General features: G+C 40.6%; 2 protein-coding genes across 2 annotated transcripts; one reads left to right on the top strand and one right to left on the bottom strand.

Annotated features, from left to right (window-relative positions):
* Positions 1-401: 401 nt before the first annotated feature.
* Positions 402-949, bottom strand: LOC149090533 (uncharacterized). The gene has a single exon (XM_089264952.1). The coding sequence runs from the start codon at positions 832-834 to the stop codon at positions 463-465; it is 372 nt and encodes a 123-aa protein (XP_089121078.1). The 5' UTR covers positions 835-949; the 3' UTR covers positions 402-462.
* A 13551-nt stretch (positions 950-14500) lies between these two features.
* LOC108657706 (uncharacterized) lies at positions 14501-14972 on the top strand. Its single transcript, XM_018110363.3, has one exon. The coding sequence runs from the start codon at positions 14613-14615 to the stop codon at positions 14943-14945; it is 333 nt and encodes a 110-aa protein (XP_017965852.1). The 5' UTR covers positions 14501-14612; the 3' UTR covers positions 14946-14972.
* Positions 14973-23443: the final 8471 nt, after the last annotated feature.

Below are 23443 nucleotides of genomic sequence, written 5' to 3'. Positions count from 1 at the left end.
TTCTGACTATGGATCCCTAAGTAGCCCCGTCTCTAGTTGCTGGTAGAGAACATCCTCAGAGCTCAGCTTTTCACAATATCGCTGTATATATATATATATATAGATATAAGATCTAGTTGTTTCTCCTGATTCACGCCCATTGTTGTGTGGATAGGCGACCTGCAAGAGAAAGTACGAAATGCTCTCCTTATCACTAGACGAACAGGTATAAAGGGAGGAATCTTTGGAAGAATAAATTAAGATACAGCATATATAAACGCAATATGAAGAAATCCGCCTGCCAGAATAGAACCTAGGATAGTCATTCTTTAAGCTCTAAGTCAGTGTAACTAAGCCCACTCATAGAGTGGACCTTTACAATATTTGGTCCACTCAAATGAATACACAGCATCGCATGCGCTGCTTGCCGTTTATTAAACTGTCAATTCATAAATTCAAACAAAAGTTTGGATGCACAGGAATTCAATCCAATGGGATGTTGTGGCCATTCATGTCCATTACGTCATCTTCCCCTTTATACTCGACGAGCTCGCTGGTTTCGGCTGCATCAATGGCTCTGAGCTGACCGACGGCCCCATCGACATCGAGATCCGAGTCATCGCCGATCTCCATGATCTCGAGAGGTGTGTCCGGAAACGGGTCCAGTAGCAGGGGATCAATAATGTCGAAATCGGCCGGCGGCATCATAATTGTTGGCACATTCGAGTCCATATCCTCGGCGGGCTGCATCTGCACCACCTGCTCCTCCTCCTCCTGCGACTGCAGCATCATCATGATCAGCCTCGGCTTGTTCTGCGTCAATCGGAATATATGGGGATCCGTTTGGGCCACCATTATTTGGTTTTGGTTTTCTTACAACTCAAAATATATAATCGAACATAAAAGTACAAGCGAAAACGAGATATACACAAATCTGTGTGTATATGCGAACGTCCAAATGTACACACAAATATATTGACACATATATTTGATCTCGAAACGAAAACCAAATGACAATTGATTATTCAAGCCAACAAATATTCAGTTGAGCATATCAAGCAATGCCTACTATGATTGCTCGCCCAGGCTTGCTTGCTATGCATCTTCAATATGTTATCGGTATCTACATATGCAATACCCCTTTTTACTTACTTTTAGGCCTTGCATTTGTCATATTTAATAAATTGCATAGATCCTAAACATAATCTAAATAATTGGAGATAATAAAGTGCTATAATTTAATATCCATCACTATAACTGGTGTCCCCATCACTAAAATCACATCACATATGCTCTCTTGCAGCAGGAAAAGGCAAGGACTTTTTGCTTTCCTCAAGCTTGCCAGCATTTTTATTCCTTTTGAGATATTTTCACAGTTTTTTACCTTAAATTGGATGCATTAGAGTTTCTCTATTAAAGAAAGATTAGAAGGCTTCTTCCTGAATTTTAGCTTCCTCATAACTCATCGTGAATTTTAGCTTGAGAAGTGGAGGCAGCAAGAATCAAGAGAAAGAAGGAGAGTGAAAGTGAAAAAGAGAGTGAGAGTGAGAAAGAGATAGAGAGAGAGAGAGAGGGAGAGAGAGAGATATAGAGAGGGAGATAGAGTGAGATAAAGAGAGGCAATAAGAGAGAGAAAGGAAGCCAGAGTTTTTCTATCTCGCCCTTGCTCTCTCTCTCTCTCTCTCTCTCTCTCTCTCTCTCTCTTTAGGTTTTCTTTATATACCTACCTACTGGCACCCTTTCCGTCTATTTTTTCTTCCACTCTATCACCTATTTTTTCTCCTTCTCCCTCATTATCTCCCTTTCACTCATACTCCCTCGCTTACTCGCTTGCCTTCTCATTCTCTCTGACACATCTAGACGCCCCCATCCCCACCCTTGCCATCTTTTCCGCTTTTCTCACGCCCCTTCTCCCACAATTGTGATCTATCTTCTCGTGCTCTCCTCGACATTCTGTCCACTTCCCTGCCCTATATTACATTAAATCCGAATCTGGCTTCAGTCTCTGCTCTTCTGGTTCCACATGGAGTATAAGCCCTACAAAAACACATTCCATATATCTATAGACCGCAAACATTCCGCTCCGATTTGCCAATTGTCTTTGCTGCCCCGTAAGACTTTTCCGGGCAACGTTTAACTTTGCATCTCTCCGCTGCTCTACATCATTAAACTAACTGTAAACACAATCCCTTAGCAGCTCTCGTGAAACTTCTGCTGCTGCGTCTCTGAGTCTGTTGGGGCAAGCAAACAGCGTCAGCTCCCCTCCGAAACTTCTATGCGCCTGTTGCTCTTTCAAGTAATCCCCTCTACTATCGCCCTTGTTGGTTTTTAATTGCTGTCACTTTCGGGGAACTGTTAATCTTATTTGCTGAGCATATTCATAGACTTTCCATTCCTATATGCATGCATGCTTCTTCTCATTTATTCTTTCGTAATGTTATCTATTTGCGAACGGGCTTTGGTTAAGCACCCACAAATCATTTAGCCTTAAGTTATTTGGTCTCCCTCTCGTTATGTCTCTCGCTCTCCCTCTCTCTATCTCTCATTCACTCTTTTATTCCTTTGCCATGCGCCTTTATTGTGCTTTTAATTCCAATTCCAATTTCACACGAAAACTTTTATTTGGTGCAGACTTTGGACTTGCTCTTGCTCTTGGACTTGGACTTGGAACTTCTTGTTGTTTTCTTGCTTGTCTATGCTCTCTCTCTGTTTGTATACCCTGCAGGCGCATGTAGAGGGGATCTCACTAGTAGAAGAGTGGGAAGTACTGGAAAGAAAAAACCAAATAGAGTTTCCCATAGTAGATCTTTAGCTCTTTCTTCTGGTCTTATCCATAGGGGTACCTTACCCGGAATTCAAGTCAGGCAAGGCAAGGACTAATGCAGCAGCTCCTTAGCTTACAGGAATGCATTCAATTCCCAGCTGTGCTCTGGGTATCCGCCGGTCGGGCATGCCCGACTGCAGTGCTGCGGGCTGTTTTCTTTTTAGTCAACTGCCAGGCGGAACTTTTGCGGCTGGTCTTGAAAGTTTTGTGCAGTGCATGTTTGGCTCGTGTTTTGTGTCGTGTCGTGTTGTTCCGATTGCGGTAAATGTTAATAATGGGCCATTGTTTGCCAAAGGATTCCATTTCACTTACACCAACCATTGCTGCTGCTGCTCCTGGCGCTGCTTCTATTTGTGGCGTGTCCTTGTCCTTGTCCTGGCCACGGCAGGCCACGGCAGCCAGCGCAGCAGCTTACTGCAAAACTTTACGCAAATCCCTATCCCAGCCGCACCCCCCTCCCCCCCCCCCCCCCCAGCGACAGCTGCTGCCAGCCCGCGCCCCACATAGAAAGTGCAATTAAAGGCCGAACCTTATTGTAAATAGGACGAAACTACTTTTGGGCAGTCCGCGGCCAGCCGCAACGCCCGCAAATAAAGCACCAGCGCTTGCAGCCAGCCGACTTTGCTGTGGCCCAGCTTCCTTCAGTCTGCTCTAATTAGATTGTCACAGTCTTGGGCCATTTTGCTTGTACAGCCCCAGGCTAGATTGCATTCGTGAGCTGAGAGCTGAGCTGTTCCCTTTGAACTTTGAATTTGAGCTTCTCTCAGTCAGCTTCGGCTCGCATTGAATATTTATTCATAACTCCAGCCATTGATCTGTCTATTGGCTGGCCTCAGCTACACTTGAAGCCCCACTTGGGCTAGGCTCTTCGTATTGCTTAAGGTTGGCACGCGGCGTATACGTAATGTGCGTGTGCAAATATATATGAATATATTTAGTGTGCTTGCATATGCATATAAATATTATAACAGCTATTAAAAGTTACCCATACACACACACACACACACACGCATACGAACTCACACGCGCAATTACCGGCGACTTCCTGCTTAGCAGTTACTTCGCCAGCCATCTTGGCGCCGCTCGTCTAACGGTAAACAAGTCAACAGCTATAGACATCTATATGTACATATATGTGTGTGGGTATGTATGTGATGTATATGTATCTTATGTGTGTGTGTGTGTGTGTGTGTGTGCCTGCCACGCCCAGCTATTGCCACGAAGGACGACAACAATAAGAGCAGTGACAGCAAGCCTAGCCCGGCAGGGTATGCGCGACTATGGAGTACCCTAAGCTGGCAACTGAAGCAGATATCAGAAATACACACATATACATATATGAATTCCTATTTACATAGATCTAGAGGTAGTCAGGGCTAGATAGATACCCTATATACCATATGTTAGCTTCAATTGATGTGCAATATTCACTAGCTTAGCATTCCCCTTGTGGCATTTCTTGTACAGGGTACAACAGCAACAACAATAAAAAAAATTTGCTGTAAAGCAAACCGGAAGTAAGGCATATTTTCCGCTTAAAATGCCACAATATGTTGACTTCAACCAGTGACAACAACAACAACAACAACAATAGCAACAACAACAATAGCAAGGACAGCAAGCTCAGCAAGGACATATATAGCAACAACAACAACAATCTTCTGCCTGACAACGAGCTGAAGCAACAATTTTTCTACACATACATATACACATACATACATACATATATACATATATATATACATATATATATTTTTATTTTATTTAGCTTTAGTCCGGCTTTATTGTTGGCCTTTATTGTTGCTGCTGCTGCTGTTGTTGTTGTTGTTGATTACATTGTCATAAAGCGCACATGAAGCGTTTGCACACCTTTTCCTTTCATATTTTTCGTTTATTTTTTGTATTTTTGTGCAGCTGCCAAAGGATCGCTGCGTGTCTTAACAACTGACTGCGTGCGCTTCCCATTTCGACCTTGGCTACCTCTCTGATTCCGACACCCTGAGTGGGCTTCCAGCAGAGTAAAGAATTATTATTAAATAGGATTGCACGAGAATTGCGCTGCAACTATTTACATTGAAATTCCCGAAGGCTGCAGAGTGCGTCAAACGGCGTTTGTCTTTCCATTCCACACAAGTGGCAATTGGGAAAGCGAGAGGCGTATTTATACTTGATACTTAATAAGCGCAGATGTACTCGATACTTGATAGCCGATACTCTGCATACTTTGTATAATCTCTTTGTAATCTTGGTAGACTCTCTGTTCACACTCAATGTTAACTCTCTGAACTCAAACTGTATTCCATCAGTATACTCTCTCTGTGTGCTGTGTTAACTCTCTGTATACTTTCTGTGTACTAATATGACTAGTGTACACTAGTTATATACTCTATGTGGGCGCTATGAAGTCAATTTGTATATCTGTATACTCTGTAAGCTCTCTGTATACTCTATGTAAACTCTCTGTTTACTAGCTGTATACTTTCTCTTTGATCTCTCTATACTCTCTGTGTATTCGCTTATGCATTCCGTAGTCTATCTGTACACTCTCGCTGTATCTCTATACTCTATACTTATACTCTATCTGTACGCTATGTTAACTCTCTGTAAACTTTCAGTATACTAATATCACCAATGTGAGCTCTGGCTCTGTAAAGTCAATTTGTATATATGTATACTCTGTAAGCTCTCTGTTGACTCTATGTAAACTCTCTGTTTTCTATCCGTATACTCTCTCTGTGCTCTCTATATGCTCTCTGTGTGTTATTTGTATATTTGCTGAATGCATTCTGCAGACTATCTCACTATATCTCTCTAGCTCTCTATACTCTATCTGTATACTCTCTCTGTACTCTATGTAAACTCTCTGTATACTAATATCACAAGTGTACATTATTTGTATGTTCTCTGTATACGCTATGTGGGCTCTTTGAAGTCAATTTGTATATCTGTATACTCTGTAAGCTCTCTGTTTACTCTATGTAAACTCTCTGTTTTCTATATGTATACTCTCTATGTGCCTCTGTATACTCTATGTGTATTATATGTATGCTCGCTTCTATAGTCTATCTGTATCTCTCCAGCTCTCTATACTCTATCTCTCTCTATACTCTACTCTATCTATTCTATCTGTATATTCTCTTTACATACTCTGTAAACTCTCTCTTTAAGTGCCGAATGCTGAAGTCTTCATCTGGCAATTGCTTTATTTGGACATTAAATCGTGCTCATTGTGCTACAACCATTTGAGGTATGTGGTAAATTTTGGGTCTCGTTCGCAATGAGGCCTGAAACCAGACTTATGTGGCAAAAGTGTGAGGACTGTGGCAACACGTCGGAGACTCTGCTGAGTGGAGGAGCATCAAGCTGTGACTGAGGATGCAACTGCTTCAATTGGGACTTGCTTAGGCTTATATCGGAGCCAAAGGACTTTTGCAGAGGCTAATCAGACTATCAATCAATAACTAATTTAATTAATTGACATTTGCCTCTGCAGCAAAACAAAAAGCAAATTCTATTTCAAATTGACTTGATTCAGCTTCGGCTTCGGCTTCAGCTTCAGCTTCACCTTTACCTGAACTTAATTAAGAGCTGCTAAGCGCCTCAGACTCAGTCTCAGTTATTAGTTAATATTATTGTGCATGCAGCTAGCATGCCAAGCAAATTTATATTAAAGGAATTTTCTTTGGCTCGCTACGTGCACCGGTCGATTTTTGTTTCGCTTATTTGGCTTCGGATTCGATTTTAATTAATTCTCAACTGCAATTTTATGAAACGTGGCCAGGCAAACAGTTTTGTGCAATAAAAGCCGCACGCAGTGTGAAATAAAAAATCAGAGAGTCGAGGGCTTTATTAGAGTGCACTTTGTGCCCAGAAATCAGATAGCCCACTGAGGTCAGGCCAGAGTCGGCCAGCGGGATGCAAATAATAATACAAGAGCAAGATAAAACGGAAAGGAAAAGAAACAACTGGAGACTAGACAGGTGCATTCCGTTTAGACAGAAGCTAACCAGCTAGGTAGGAGGCGGGTCGTGGGTCGGAGGCTGGCACTTCTAATGGAACTTGGCATTTACCCTTATCTATGGCATAGACCTGCTTCGATATTTACATGCATGCTATCCATATGCATGGGCACAATGGCCATGGATATGCGTATTCATGGACATGCATTGGCCCCACCCCCGTGATAATACCCTGTACATTGTCAGCTGTGCGTTGTAAGCCTCTTATGTGTATGTTGGGCTGACACAAATCGAAAACTCATTCTATTATGCATAATCTATGGGATGCCTAAGCGGCATTAATAGCCAAATCATGGGGGACTTGGCCAGGTCCAGCTGTCCTTGTGCCTCACTCTCACAAATCAGCAGCAAATGGGCAGTGCATCTGCTAGTCGGGCATGCTCGGACGCTTTATTTGGTCACTTGAGTTTTGTTTTTCCAATTGCAGGACGGGAGACAGCGAGCCCTGTGTCCCTTCCCCTCTCCTGGCTGTGACCAAACTCAATTTGCGCTTCGATATTCAATTATTGGCCACAAATTGTGACCAGCCAGCGTTAGATGCATCTACCATCTACCATCTCCCATCGCCCGTCGCCCATCCAGCTGCAGCATTACAAACGAATTTCAGCTTTGTTTGTGCTGTCATTTGTCATTTGATCTCATGGCAACGATGCAATTCAAGGGATTTCGTACATCTCCAAAGGGCTCAACAATTCGGCAAGAAATGCACAGAAAATATGGCAAAATCTCGTATTTTCGCCAAATCAATAGCTCATGCATGCTGCGACAGCAATCGCTCCACAGCTACATATGTATATACATATAGATGTACTTACAATATATTGCATTGTCATTGGGAAATAATAATTAAATTATATAAATCATAAGGTATTGACATTGGGAGCTATCATTGCTATACAGCATTATTATGCATCGATAAAACACACATATATTAAGCATTTATTGTTATCATTGAATTTATCGATAACACTTAAGTCAGCCTCCCTTTAGTCTTACTCTAAGTCCTTACATGAAATCCAAACATATAAATAATCGAAAAGAATGAACACTATTCATAATAAATAATAATGTAAAAAATCGATAACACATTAATCGATAAGATATGCTAAAATCATAAACAAACTATTAAAATATGATTTATTTATTATTCGACTAAATATTTAATGCATATTCCCAGCAAAAATGCCATTTAACGGCTTATCGATTTTCGATAACACGTGTCCATGAAGTGTATTAAGCCCTTTATTAAATGTATATTAACATATATTGTATAGTTTATCTATACATGATATTCTAAAATGTATTTGTAAGACTTATCGATAGTAAAACTTTCGATGGCAATTGATCAAAATCGTATAGTAATATAAAACATTTATATATAATAAATATATAGTATAATAATAATTGCTATCATTTAAATAATATTGTTGCAGAAAATGCATCGAGATAATCGAAAACCGATAACAATTGATAAGCAGTTATATGTCATCTGGAAGTGAAATGCCTCCTCTATGGTTTATCGATACCACACAAGGCTACAAACAAAGTCGTAAACTGAGCCTAGTATATCTATCAGCTAGTATCTATCATTGCGCCAAATAATTTTGCTATATTTATGGTGCAGGTGCTGTCGATAACACTCGTATCGATGCCTTGCACTGCTAGCTGCCTGGTAGTGGTAAAATTTGCAAAATATTTGCTTTTGATTGCAACGTGCTCAGCCAATGGGAGAATTTTCTGGCTGAGCTAATTGAGTTAACAGATTCCTAAAGCAATTATTTCGGATGGAGCTGCAGGGTATTGTACCAGTACGTGCCCCGCCCACTCAGCAGCTCCCCGAGGTGAATTTCGTGAGCGCCCTTACCAAGACATTGCGTGCGTCTCTCAAAATGCAATAATCAAATTGACTTGCAATCAGCAATGCATTCGAGTTTTCTCCATTTAATTTAAATGCCAGGCACAAATGCTTACACAAAGACACACACACACACACACATACAAACACTACAGTAATAATTTTGGATTGTTGTAATACTCGATGCGTATTCAAAGTGCGTAACACCAAGTGCAACAGACAAGTTATTAAAAGGGTAAGGGAACTGCGCTTTGGATTGAGTCGCACAAACACATCTTAATTGTTGACAAAAAAAAAGAGAAGAAAAATAAGAGACATAAAACAATAATAATTTGAGCAAGAAACAACAGCAGAAATACCCTGTAAAACTGAAAAAATAAACCAAGAAGAGAAAATGTGAAGGAAATCATACTAAAGCGCACACTTTTCGAGATCTCGTTTAGTAGAGAGACTTGTCTTAAAGTAGAATTGAAGATATATTAGTAGAAATGGGGTATACAATCTGTATAGATTAGAGTTGTGAAAGTCTGACTTGTGATTTTTGGCCAGATCTCGAGAATCTTAGGATACAAAACTGTTTCTATTATGCACATACCCGAGTCTCTCTATATGGTATATACCATACAATATGAACAGTATTTCACATTGCTCTTTTATATGCTTTCAACTACTTTCCCTCTCACTCCCTTGCGAACACACACAAAATAGATATACATGTATCTATACAAAATATTAATTAACCCTGGGGCGCATGCATTTACAGGGTATAAGTGAAGAGATATGCAAACATCAGATCGCATTGCAATTGAATATTGATGTTGACATTTGCCTGGTCGACGCAAACAGACAAGCAAAAAGAAAAACAAATAGAAAGCAATGGACTGGAGCGTAGCTGACTGCACAATACCCGCTCACAGCTATATATGTGTAAGATGGACAACTTGGTTCCGCAACTGCAGCAAATATTAACTATATAAAATGTCAGCTCTATGGTAAAGTCTTCTAATAAGACAAAGATTATACAAGACTAACATAGACTAAGCTCTCTAGCCAACTAACTTCACTCGAACCCAATATTTCAGACATCAGACTATTTGTCTATTTGCCACGCCCTCAATAGGACAGCCATAACACGCTGGACATATAGGACTAATCTCTCAAGTCAACTTACCTGACATCAAAACAGTCATCCATCGACCTCAGTCGAACCCAATAGACTCTGTTTAGCACTTCGTGAGCGAGCATAACACGTGTCCACTCTGCTGTCGATGGTAATATTTGCAAATTGTGAATTATTATACGATATATGAACTCTTAATTAATTTGAATAAAGTTAATAATGTCGCCGACACATGTCCAAACATTGTAATGCATAAATTGGCCGCAAATTTGGTTGCAAATTCAACTGAATGAATTTTAATAAGGTCCATGCGAACAAATAATCAAATCAAATAACCGAAACAAACGAACAACAACAATAGGCAACAACAAATTAACTAATACAAAAAAATGCAACAAAATACAAATTTAAATAAATAAATTTCAAATTATGGAAATTTCAGTTCGAATATAGCAAACGCCGCGGGCGGCTAACAAATTGTCGACGAAGCGACCAAAATTAATAAATTTTTAAGCATTTACCACAAAACAGTGAGTGCCCCCACTCCAAGCGTACACCTGTTCCAGCTGCAGTGCCTCATACTGTCGTTCGACACCTCGTTGCATTGTCAAATGAAGCATGCAACATTTTCAATTTTACAACCACAACCAAAAATAAAAAAGAAGAAGTACAAGATTTTTCTCATATTTGTCAAAGTTTACCTCAGAGGGCGATTCCACTGCATTTGCTTCCGAATTTGCGAATTTGCACAGTTTTCCCGTCGACAGACACACCGACAACAATTGTCGTTCTTTAAGAGATATGGAACTTATTAAAAGCTTGAAAAGTTCAGCATACAGCATACAGCATACAGCATACAGCATACAGCATACAGCATACAGCATACAGCATACAGCATACAGCATACAGCATACAGCATACAGCATACAGCATACAGCATACAGCATACAGCATACAGCATACAGCATACAGCATACAGATAGCATACAGCATACAGCATACAGCATACAGCATACAGCATACAGCATACAGCATACAGCATACAGCATACAGCATACAGCATACAGCATACAGCATACAGCATACAGCATACAGCATACAGCATACAGCATACAGCATACAGCATACAGCATACAGCATACAGCATACAGCATACAGCATACAGCATACAGCATACAGCATACAAGCATACAGCATACGCATACAGCATACAGCATACAGCATACAGCATACAGCATACAGCATACAGCATACAGCATACAGCATACAGCATACAGCATACAGCATACAGCATACAGCATACAGCATACAGCATACAGCATACAGCATACAGCATACAGCATACAGCATACAGCATACAGCATACAGCATACAGCATACAGCATACAGCATACAGCATACAGCATACAGCATACAGCATACAGCATACAGCATACAGCATACAGCATACAGCATACAGCATACAGCATACAGCATACAGCATACAGCATACAGCATACAGCATACAGCATACAGCATACAGCATACAGCATACAGCATACAGCATACAGCATACAGCATACAGCATACAGCATACAGCATACAGCATACAGCATACAGCATACAGCATACAGCATACAGCATACAGCATACAGCATACAGCATACAGCATACAGCATACAGCATACAGCATACAGCATACAGCATACAGCATACAGCATACAGCATACAGCATACAGCATACAGCATACAGCATACAGCATACAGCATACAGCATACAGCATACAGCATACAGCATACAGCATACAGCATACAGCATACAGCATACAGCATACAGCATACAGCATACAGCATACAGCATACAGCATACAGCATACAGCATACAGCATACAGCATACAGCATACAGCATACAGCATACAGCATACAGCATACAGCATACAGCATACAGCATACAGCATACAGCATACAGCATACAGCATACAGCATACAGCATACAGCATACAGCATACAGCATACAGCATACAGCATACAGCATACAGCATACAGCATACAGCATACAGCATACAGCATACAGCATACAGCATACAGCATACAGCATACAGCATACAGCATACAGCATACAGCATACAGCATACAGCATACAGCATACAGCATACAGCATACAGCATACAGCATACAGCATACAGCATACAGCATACAGCATACAGCATACAGCATACAGCATACAGCATACAGCATACAGCATACAGCATACAGCATAGCATACAGCATACAGCATACAGCAAACAGCAAACAGCATACAGCATATTTCAAAAAATACTTTTCAAGTTATTTACGTTACGGCTCTCGCTCTGCCGGCACCTTGTGGTCTTCGTCAGTGATGGCTTCGCATCAACGTTCTTGCGAGTTGAGCCGACCTTGAAATGCTAAATGCACAAACTAAATGTTTTGAGAGCTTAAGCTTAGTGTCTGTGTGAGGGGGAGAAAGTGTGTCTATGGGTGAGTGTGTGTGTGTGTACTTGTATTTGTTTGTTTGATTACGTGCAATAATAATATGAAACGCCTAATGAGAAAACGCTCGAATGCGAATGCAATTGGAAGTTGGCAATGGGAAAAGAAAAACCAGATCTCCGCTATATTATATAATCCTCAATTAATTTCAATAACAAATCTGTTCAAGGATATCGCAGCTGCATTCAGTTGGCATTTGCTATTTTTACCTGAGTATCTGTGAAATGAAATCTTTTTGCAATTTCCCGATTCCCATGAAGCAATTTCCCCAAGTCTTTGCTATTTTCGATTTCTCCTTGCTTTCATCATCATGCTTAGCAACACTTTGACGAGAGCCATGAATCAGTGATATGTTAAAGTGACGCTGTTACGCATTGAGTGTTAAAGCTTTAGCAAATACTATTATGATGTGCATCACTCTGAATGTTAAGAGGCAGCTGTTAAAGTAACAAACTGTTCTTGAGCAGCTGTTTCAGTGATTCTATTTTAAATGGGTACATGAGTAACCGTTAGTGGCCCTGCTATTAACTGAAAAATGTTCAGTACATTGTTAATAAGGAACTATTATTTTGATTGTATTATTAATAGATAATTGTTATGGTTAGTGTTATTGAGCAGCTGTTAAACTGACTATGTTATAAAAAGATAAATGTTTGATTAATGTTGATGATCAACTTGGAATTACTCTGTTCTATAGCGATTTTAGTGTTTAATAATTAGTAAATTATCAAGGTAACTCTGATCCTAGCATAAACATCTTACAATGTCACTGTTAACCACACATACATAATAGTTTTCAATGCTGCTCTGCACTGTGCAATGCTCATGAGCAGCTTCGAATATCTATGCTCTGAATATGATTCCCAGGCAACGATGCAGCTTTCAGCTCAAGCTGCGTCTCGATTTTGTCCTCTGCAGTCCGTAAGCCCTTTCAAATATAATAAATTAATTTTCATTGATTCTATTTGATTATAAAATAGAAACTGCAAATTTGCTTTAGATTTAATAACTTAATCCAAATGGGTAGAAGGGGCTTATAAGTTTTGTTGACTATATAGAATGTTGACAGCGTAAAGCCTCTCTATCTAAATGTATACATGCTTTTCTTATATTCTTGATATGGGGAGCAAGAGCCGAGTCCAGTATCGCGCTACCTGTTCGTCTGTCTCTGCTAATATTGTATGCTGTAACAGCTGAAGAGATTGAAATACTCAGTTCCTCTGCATGTGTATTTCAAATTATCACACCTTTTCTTTAATTTAATAAAATCAATACAAAATGGATATTTATCTGGAAGCATTTCATAAGCCATATTTTCATTTAATTCTTCTTCCATTTTGTTCGTTAGCAGCTCAGTAAAATTGCATTTGAACAGACAACTCCTTAAGGCGATTTGATTGATTATAGACGCACTCAGCGCTATATTCAAATTTATAATTGAAAACTGATGCGAAATCCATTAAATGCAACAAAAGTAATTAAAGAAAACGTTTGCTCAAATTGTCAACTGGCGCCAAATAGAAAATACTTGCTTTAAGCAATCGAATTCAATAGCAGTATAAATAGTATTTTGATTCTATTTCTGTACACTGATTCATTTTCGTCATTAATTCGTAGTATGCTGTATGCTGTATGCTGTATGCTGTATGCTGTATGCTGTATGCTGTATGCTGTATGCTGTATGCTGTATGCTGTATGCTGTATGCTGTATGCTGTATGCTGTATGCTGTATGCTGTATGCTGTATGCTGTATGCTGTATGCTGTATTGCTGTATGCTGTATGCTGTATGCTGTATGCTGTATGCTGTATGCTGTATGCTGTATGCTGTATGCTGTATGCTGTATGCTGTATGCTGTATGCTGTATGCTGTATGCTGTATGCTGTATGCTGTATGCTGTATGCTGTATGCTTGTATGCTGTATGCTGTATGCTGTATGCTGTATGCTCTGTATGCTGTATGCTGTATGCTGTATGCTGTAGCTGTATGCTGTATGCTGTATGCTGTATGCTGTATGCTGTATGCTGTATGCTGTATGCTGTATGCTGTATGCTGTATGCTGTATGCTGTATGCTGTATGCTGCACCCTGTATGCTGTTTGCTGTATGCTGTATGCTAGTCTAGGAACTATGGATTTTTATTTCGAAGCATAGTCAGCTTTGTTTTAGCTCTCCATTGCTTTGCCAGGCAATAAGGGGCTTCAGTTTTGTTTTATTAATGCTGACGCCTGTTTAAAATTTTAGTTTTATCCGAGTTCAATAATTGAAAAAAAAATTCGATTACATAAAAAAACAAAAACCCAAAACTCGCTAAAGATCTAGTGCAATGATGGCCGGAACTCGGGCTCAAATCAATATCTTCGTACCACCCGTTTGTCGTTTTCCGGAGCTAACTGTTATCGGCGGCTGTAGGGATCCGGTTCAGCTGATGCTTCCGCGTTTGCCAACGCCCAATGAAAAGTCGACGATATCGGCTATGGCAGCGGTGACTGCTGCCGCCGCCATGGAGGAGGATGTTGGCATCGAGGGCAGCGGACGTTCTCTCTATGTCATCGATAGGCAGGGGCGGGTGCTGGAGCATGTGCGTTACCAAGGCACCGATTATCGTGGAGCTCTGCGCGCTGCCATCAGTGCCACGCCCACGCATTGGAGAGAGTAACAACAACTCATGATTATCCTGAATCTACATATAGATACGCACCCACACACTCACACACAAACAATCCTATCAAAATTTTACAATCAAATTTGCAGTTAACGAATCCGAAAATTTTTATCAAAATTGTTTACGAAATGAAAATAATTTAAAATTAATACAAATATTTGATAATATTACCTTAAGAAATTTGTTTCTTCTCATAGTTATCGATAATTAGCAAAACCTAAATTGGAGCAGAATTCTTTTATTACTAATTTGGAATTTCTCTTTTTCAAAAGTGGCTCTCAGCATAACATTTAGGTCAGCATTCTGATAAGGTATCACTTATAAGTGCTGTAAGTCAACTTTCGATAAATATCGACTGTATGCTACATGCTGTATGCTGTATGCTGTATGCTGTATGCTGTATGCTGTATGCTGTATGCTGTATGCTGTATGCTGTATGCTGTATGCTGTATGCTGTATGCTGTATGCTGTATGCTGTATGCTGTATGCTGTATGCTGTATGCTGTATGCTGTATGCTGTATGCTGTATGCTGTATGCTGTATGCTGTATGCTGTATGCTGTATGCTGTATGCTGTATGCTGTATGCTGTATGCTGTATGCTGTATGCTGTATGCTGTATGCTGTATGCTGTATGCTGTATGCTGTATGCTGTATGCTGTATGCTGTATGCTGTATGCTGTATGCTGTATGCTGTATGCTGTATGCTGTATGCTGTATGCTGTATGCTGTATGCTGTATGGCATGTATGCTGTTATGCTGTATGCTGTAGCTGTATGCTGGCTATGTTGCTGTATGCTGTATGCTGTATGCTTGTATGCGTATGCTGTATGCTGTATGCTGTATGCTTGTATGGCTGTTAAATTTTTTTATGGTGATGCTGATTCTGTATGCTGCATGCTGTTAATTCTTTGAATAACATTTAAAGATTCTTTCCAGATTCTTGCTAGTGCATTGTGCAAGCTTTGACTGCGCTCTTAAAGTCCCGCAACAGTTGTTACAATTAGGTAACGCATGCGGTAGGCGTGGCACGCTCGCATCGGCTCAGGTGAGACAGGTGGGTCAGGTGGTGGGTATGCTGTATGCTGTATGCTGTATGCTGTATGCTGTATGCTGTATGCTGTATGTTGTATGCTGTATGCTGTATGCTGTATGCTGTATGCTGTATGCTGTATGCTGTATGCTGTATGCTGTATGCTGTATGCTGTATGCTGTATGCTGTATGCTGTATGTTGTATGCTGTATGCTGTATGCTGTATGCTGTATGCTGTATGCTGTATGCTGTATGCTGTATGCTGTATGCTGTATGCTGTATGCTGTATGCTGTATGCTGTATGCTGTATGCCGTATTCTGTATGCTGTAATTCTTTGAATAACAACTTTAAAGATTCTTGCTAGTGCATTGTGCAGCTTTGACTGCGCTTAAAGTCCCGCAACAGTTGTTACAATTAGGTAACGCATGCGGTAAGCGTGGCACGCTCGCATCGGCTCAGGTGAGACAGGTGGGTCAGGTGGTGGGTATGCTGTATGCTGTATGCTGTATGCTGTATGCTGTATGCTGTATGCTGCATGCTGTATGCTGCATGCTGTATGCTGTATGCTGTATGCTGTATGCTGTATGCTGTATGCTGTATGCTGTATGCTGTATGCTGTATGCTGTATGCTGTATGCTGTATGCTGTATGCTGTATGCTGTATGCTGTATGCCGTATTCTGTATGCTGTAATTCTTTGAATAACAACTTTAAAGATACTTGCTAGTGCATTGTGCAGCTTTGACTGCGCTTAAAGTCCCGCAACAGTTGTTACAATTAGGTAACGCATGCGGTAGGCGTGGCACGCTCGCATCGGCTCAGGTGAGACAGGTGGGTCAGGTGGTGGGTATGCTGTATGCTGTATGCTGTATGCTGTATGCTGTATGCTGTATGCTGTATGCTGTATGTTGTATGTTGTATGCTGTATGCTGTATGCTGTATGCTGTATGCTGTATGCTGTATGCTGTATGCTGTATGCTGTATGCTGTATGCTGTATGCTGTATGCTGTATGCTGTATGCTGTATGCTGTATGCTGTATGCTGTATGGGTATGTTGTATGCTGTATGCTGTATGCTGTATGCTGTATGCTGTATGCCTGTATGCTGTATGCTGTATGCTGTATGCTGTATGCTGTATGCCGTATTCTGTATGCTGTAATTCTTTGAATAACAACTTTAAAGATTCTTGCTAGTGCATTGTGCAGCTTTGACTTGCGCTTAAAGTCCCGCAACAGTTGTTACAATTAGGTAACGCATGCGGTAAGCGTTGGCACGCTCGCATCGGCCTCAGGGTGAGACAGTGGGTCAGGTGGTGGGTATGCTGTATGCTGCATGCTGTATGCTGTATGCTGTATGCTGTATTGCTGTATGCTGTATTGCTGTATGCTGTATGCTGTATGGCTGTATGCTGTATGCTGTATGCTGAATGCTGTATGCTGTATGCTGTATGCTGTATGCTGTATGCTGTATGCTGTATGCTGTATGCTGTATGCTGTATGCTGTATGCTGTATGCTGTATGCTGTATGCTGTATGCTGTATGCTGTATGCTGTATGCTGTATGCTGTATGCTGTATGCTGTATGCTGTATGCTGTATGCTGTATGCTGTATGTATGCTGTATGCTGTATGCTGTATGCTGAATGCTGAATGCTGTATGCTGTATGCTGTATGCTGTATGCTGTATGCTGTATGCTGTATGCTGTATGCTGTATGCTGTATGCTGTATGCTGTATGCTGTATGCTGTATGCTGTATGCTGTATGCTGTATGCTGTATGCTGTAATTCTTTGAGTAACAACTTTAAAGATTCTGGCAGGTGCATTGGTGCAGCTTTGACTGCGATTAAAGTCCCGCAACAGTTGTTCCAATTAGGCAACGCATGCGGTAGGCGTGGCACGCGCGCATCGGCTCAGGTGAGACAGGTGGGTCAGGCGGTGGGCCTGGTCGCAAATTGAGTGAGCAACAAGCTGAAAATTGGCTTAAATAGCCGCCGCAGCAGGTGCCACGGCAAATGCACTATCTACCAACTACAACCCTTCCCACCTCACGCTCTCCCCCTCCCTCTTTGCCTCACTCTCACTCTCTCTCTCAGTCTGTCTGTCTCTCTCATTGTGTACCTGTCCCCCATTTAAAGTTTCGAGTTGGCAAGGCGACACGCGATGATGATGCACACATGAGCCACCACCCCCCCTCCCCAGCCCTAGCCTGGCTCTCGACTCCTGCACGCCAATCCCCCTGCCCGCCTCCTGCCCGCACGCGACTTAACGTAATTTATGACTTTTGGCACTGCTGCCACCTGCCCCTTGGCACCGGCATGAACGGGCATTATGTTAAATTTTATGTGTTTCAACCATGGCAACAGGTCAAACAGCGTCGCGCATCCACAATCGAGCCACGGCCTCGAGCCGCCGGACTTCTGCTGCTTCTGTTGCTTCAGTGCTTATGGTTTCCGGGTCGCAGTTTTGGCTCATCTCGCAGCATCGCACGACCGCACTTAAATGTCGCCAATATGATAAGGACTGTCAAACTTATACCCTGCAAGTCCAACATAGCGGCCGTATTGCTGTTGAATTGCATTTGATTGATGCATCCGGAGCATATACGCTTTAAATTTATCGATTCTGTTCACAAGCTCCCGCCGTGTTTTCCAAGAACTATTCTGGAGCTCGAGCTGTGAGCAGAGTTGTAGCCTAAAGGAAGGTATTGCTTTTTTTATTCGGGCTGTCTTCTTTTCTTTCATGTTGGATACCCTGTAAGTCAGGTGAGATGTGTAAGCGGGGTATATTTGTTAAAGTCGCCAAAGAAGGCCTGAACTATCCTAAATGATCGATGCCTTAATATCAGTTATTTAAGCTAAAGAAGTCTGAAAAAAGGTCTGATCGAACCCAAGAAGTTTATAGATTCTTTGCATACAGTGAAAGGTCTTACAGTAATATGTCATTTCCAGAAAATCGATAAAAATCGATAGGATGACTATGCATATGTCTTATGCGTAAGTCTTCCTGAGCATCCATATATTACTTGTAGGTGAGGTGATGTATGGATGCTCTGGAAGACTACCAAGATAATACAGATTACAGATTACAGATTAATACAGAATTTGATGTAAGGTCTGACTATAGGATATGCTCATGTATGTGTATCGTATCGTATGTGTATGTATATGCTTTTCTTACTGTGTATACTCAATGCGTGGTATTAGCGCGTCTGTCAATCAACGCCTTTCTCTCCTGCTCTGTCTCTCTCTCTCTCTCTCTCTCACTCACTCCCTTTGTAGCTGCCATATGCGAATCTTTCGCACACAAACATAGCAACACCTGAGCTCCACGGGGCATTCAGATTGAATGGAATCGAATTTGCGTCCCTGACCGTGTCACCATGGCGCTGCTACTGCTGCCGCTGTTGCTTCTCAATCTTCACGTCCACATCCACGTCCACCTCCAACTGACGTGCTAATTGGCAGCGCTGCATATGATGAACTTATGCAAACAGCACCTTGAACAGATTGTTTGGCTATCGCAGGTAACATATGCACGGCCAACATGCAAATTAGCCTTATGAAACGCATTTGAATTCAATTCTGCACTGATTATGCATGAATATATGATGTCACATGCGAGTATATATAGCAAGCAAGAGATATTAAAAATCAAAAGTTATATCAGCTTTGGGCATAATTTATCGTGGTATAAACTTAAATTTGTCCTACTTACGCGCTGACCAAATGGGAGTAATAGATAAAAGTGGGAGTAAAATAAAATCCATTTGACCCAATCAATTGTTTTTTATACCCTGAACAAATAGAAAATGGGAAATCGGGGTATAATGGTTTGGTTAACAGGCAGAAGGAGGCATGGCAGACCCTACCAAGTATATAGATTCTCGACCAGGGCAACGAGCTGAGTCAATTTAGCCCTGTCCGTCTGTCCGTCCGTCCGTATGTATGAACGCGTCGATCTCGGAGTAAATAAGAGCTGGAGACTTTACATCTTTTTCCTAGGTGCGTGTATATCACGCGCATATCGAATTTTTCTCTAAAAATCGATAACTATTCCCGATTTTTATTTCGCAGTCAAGCAGTCTCGACTTGAGCTTTTTTACTTGTTTCCATCTATGACATTACTTGAACTAAACAGAAATAGAGTAAAAAGTCTATTTTGAGTTACTTTCGACATGGCCTTCTTGCATCTGTCGCGGCTGCCTTGTGGACTGGCTGAGCATTGATCAAGGACTTCAGGTAGGACCTTTCATAGGCACTGCAGATAGCAGATTATGGACTATATTAAAGTTTATTTAGAGTATTCTTAGTATAGGGATTTCTTGGCTCATTGTGAGACGATGAAATTAAGAAAAATTTCTGGCAAGTTTCCAAATAATTTCCATAAAATGTATGCTTAAAATATATTTCATAAGTAAATGGAAAATCAAATTGAACGCGTCGCCAGACAATTGTTATCGATAACTTGAACAGCTATTTTCATATAGCTATGGTTAGTAGTATAGTATAGTAGTATAGTATAGTAGTATAGTATAAGGTTAGTAGTATAGTATAGTGGTATAGTATAAGGTTAGTAGTATAGTATAGTAGTATAGTATATGGTTAGTAGTATAGTATAGTAGTATAGTATATGGTTAGTAGTATAGTATAGTAGTATATAGTATAGTTAGTTAGTAGAGTAATACTTTACTCGTACGATTAAACACTTCCCTTAAACGATTTCAGGCAGACACAAATGATTTTATAATATTTTTACATAAAACATTTGCATAATTTGTTGCTAAAGAGTTTTCCCTCTTTAGACTACGATATTTTCCGCTTATTTCCGTAACTAATTAAATTGACTTAAGCTCAAGTCTAAGCCACAAAATGAGCAAAACAATTTCAAATTGCTCAAGCAAGCAGATGCCTTCATAACTGTATTACTGACAAAATACATATATATACATATATATGTGTATATTTATAGATAGCTCGGCCCGATCAATGTTAATGCCAATTTAAATATCTAGCTGTAAGGCAGGTGGAAATCCCCGTTGTGCTGCATCCAGCACGGATTGCGCGCTGAGCGTTTAATGCGCGACTCGCTTAAGCTGCTGCTAAAACAAAAAAAAACCAACAACAGCAACAACAACAAATGCCAGAAAAAAAAACAACAATGAAACAAACAGAAATAACAACAAACACATCTAATTAATTAGTAAAGCTAAACGAAGTGTTGCCCCTTCACGAGGCTAAGCAGCGCCAGCATACGGGGGCATAGGCAAAGCCGAGCAGCAGCAGCAAGAGCAGCAGCGACGGCAGCGACGACGACAGCGACGACAGCGACGACCGCGACAGTCGTCAGCCAACGCTGACTGTCAGCGGCCAATGGGCGTTGAGCAGCTGGCGCTCCGCTTTCTGCTGTCGCCTCGCTGTCTGGAGCATGCGCTGAATGGGAGTGGGAGCAGCAGGACGGGGGCCTCTGGCCAGCTGTGCGAGCGAGAGGGCTGCTCAACTGTTGCTGGCCTTGGCAGCTGTGCGTGTCTGTGTCTGTGTGTGCGTGTGTGTGTGCCCCATGCCCAAGGTTAACCTGTTGAAAGTGCATATTGCGCATACGCCTCGTTCGCATGTCCAACAGGTAAGCCCAGTGCGTGGGCATTGCATCCAATCCAGCACAATCTCTTCCGCCCACTGGCCCCAGCTAATGAGCGATCCACAATTGCATTTGGCGGCCAAGTCAAAAAGGGATTTCTACTGTCGATACCCAGCGAATTTTGCGACACTGAAACGATATGGAGGCAAGCCGTTTGTATGTAACAGACGATAAATTAATCGATTATTTTATAAAATCGATAACTATTGACCATTTGATTGTATAGCCAAAAACGATTAATTAACTGAAGTTTATCGCAAAGTACAAATATTCAATTGATTATTGAAATTTTAGTTTTCATGTATTTGTTATCGATAATTATTGATTTTTACTGCGGACTTATAGCTTCTATCCCTTAATATAAAATTATTTGCGGCAAAGATCTATGTATGTTGCCATTATAATTTAAATTCGAAGTTATCTTTTATCGATAATTTAGAATCGATAACGATATATTGTTATTTAAATTATGTTATAGACGACTTATATATATAGTGGCACATTATGTATTATCGATGAACACTACTCTTTATAATCGATCAATGTTCACTTAATATGAACTAATATTCGATATATATCGAAAATTTGCCCCTCTCTTGCATACTTCAAGGAGTCGTGGCCTAACTATAGCATTTCATTGGCATTTGACCTGCTTACAGGGTATCTGCTAGTCGGCTACAGTGCATTGGTATCATTTTTCATATCCGTATGAATTGCGTTTACGCAGGAGCAGCGCTGTTTGCTGCTGACGACCTTCATTGCTCAGCTCTGATTGGATGCATTGGCTAACAATTGCCGTCCAATGTGCTATATGAATTCAAGTTCGCATTGCGATGCACGCATTGTTAGTTAGCCACCTTAATACCACTCGGTGGCAACGACAACAACAATAGCAACAACAACAGTAGCCCCTTGCAGCAACTCCGCCCCAACCCCAGATGCATGAGGAATGCAAGGCTAAAGCAATGCAAATATCAAATTCCAAAATCAGAGTTGGGCTTTTATAATTAACAACAATTACATATAGACATAGACAAAAAGAGGGAGAGCGGGCGGAGGCAGCAATGTCACAAAGAAAAGCTGCTAATTTTGTTCAGTTAATTAAGGCATTCGGAGAAAGCAAATGACAGCATTTACCTGTGTGCCTATGTGATGAATAGTTCCTGATAAAAGCAGAGACTTAATACTCAGAACAGAAACAATACAATTTGGCATTGAAATTCTCAATCATTAACTCAACTTCGATTTGGGAATTATTCCCTTGAATATTGTCAAGCAAATCCATAATCTATTTCGTTTACTGTATAAATGTTAAGATTACTTCAAGTTTAAATCAGTGAATCGAATAGTTGCACATATATCTCTTATAGCACTCATCTATCGTACTTTATATTTTTACCTCTTAATAGATATGCGCTTTATTTGATTCACTTGTATATCAATGTATACATTTACTGCCTAAATTTAGTATCGAATTTCCGCCTAGCTATCATCTATACTTCTTATTTTAATTTCGTTGGCTTTTCATAACCCTCTAGATTTTAGTCTATCTACAATATTTATGCTATCTTATTATAAGTTATATGTATGTCGATGTATGTGTATATTTTCCTATTAATCCACTCTACTACTAAAATGTCGCATTCTTTCTCAAACTAACTGATATCCTCCATCTCCTGCCCTACGTTTATCTTTTTTTTTTCACTATTCTCAACACGCTCCCTACATATCTTAACCTATATCCTATATCCTTATCCTATATCCTATATCCTATATCCTATATCCTATATCCTATATCCTATATCCTATATCCTATATCCTATATCCTAT

This window comes from Drosophila navojoa, chromosome X (genome assembly GCF_054131105.1).
Source record: "Drosophila navojoa isolate 15081-1374.11 chromosome X, UAZ_NAV_1.0, whole genome shotgun sequence".
NCBI lineage: Eukaryota > Metazoa > Arthropoda > Insecta > Diptera > Drosophilidae > Drosophila > Drosophila navojoa.
This window is presented reverse-complemented; position numbering and strand designations above follow the sequence as displayed.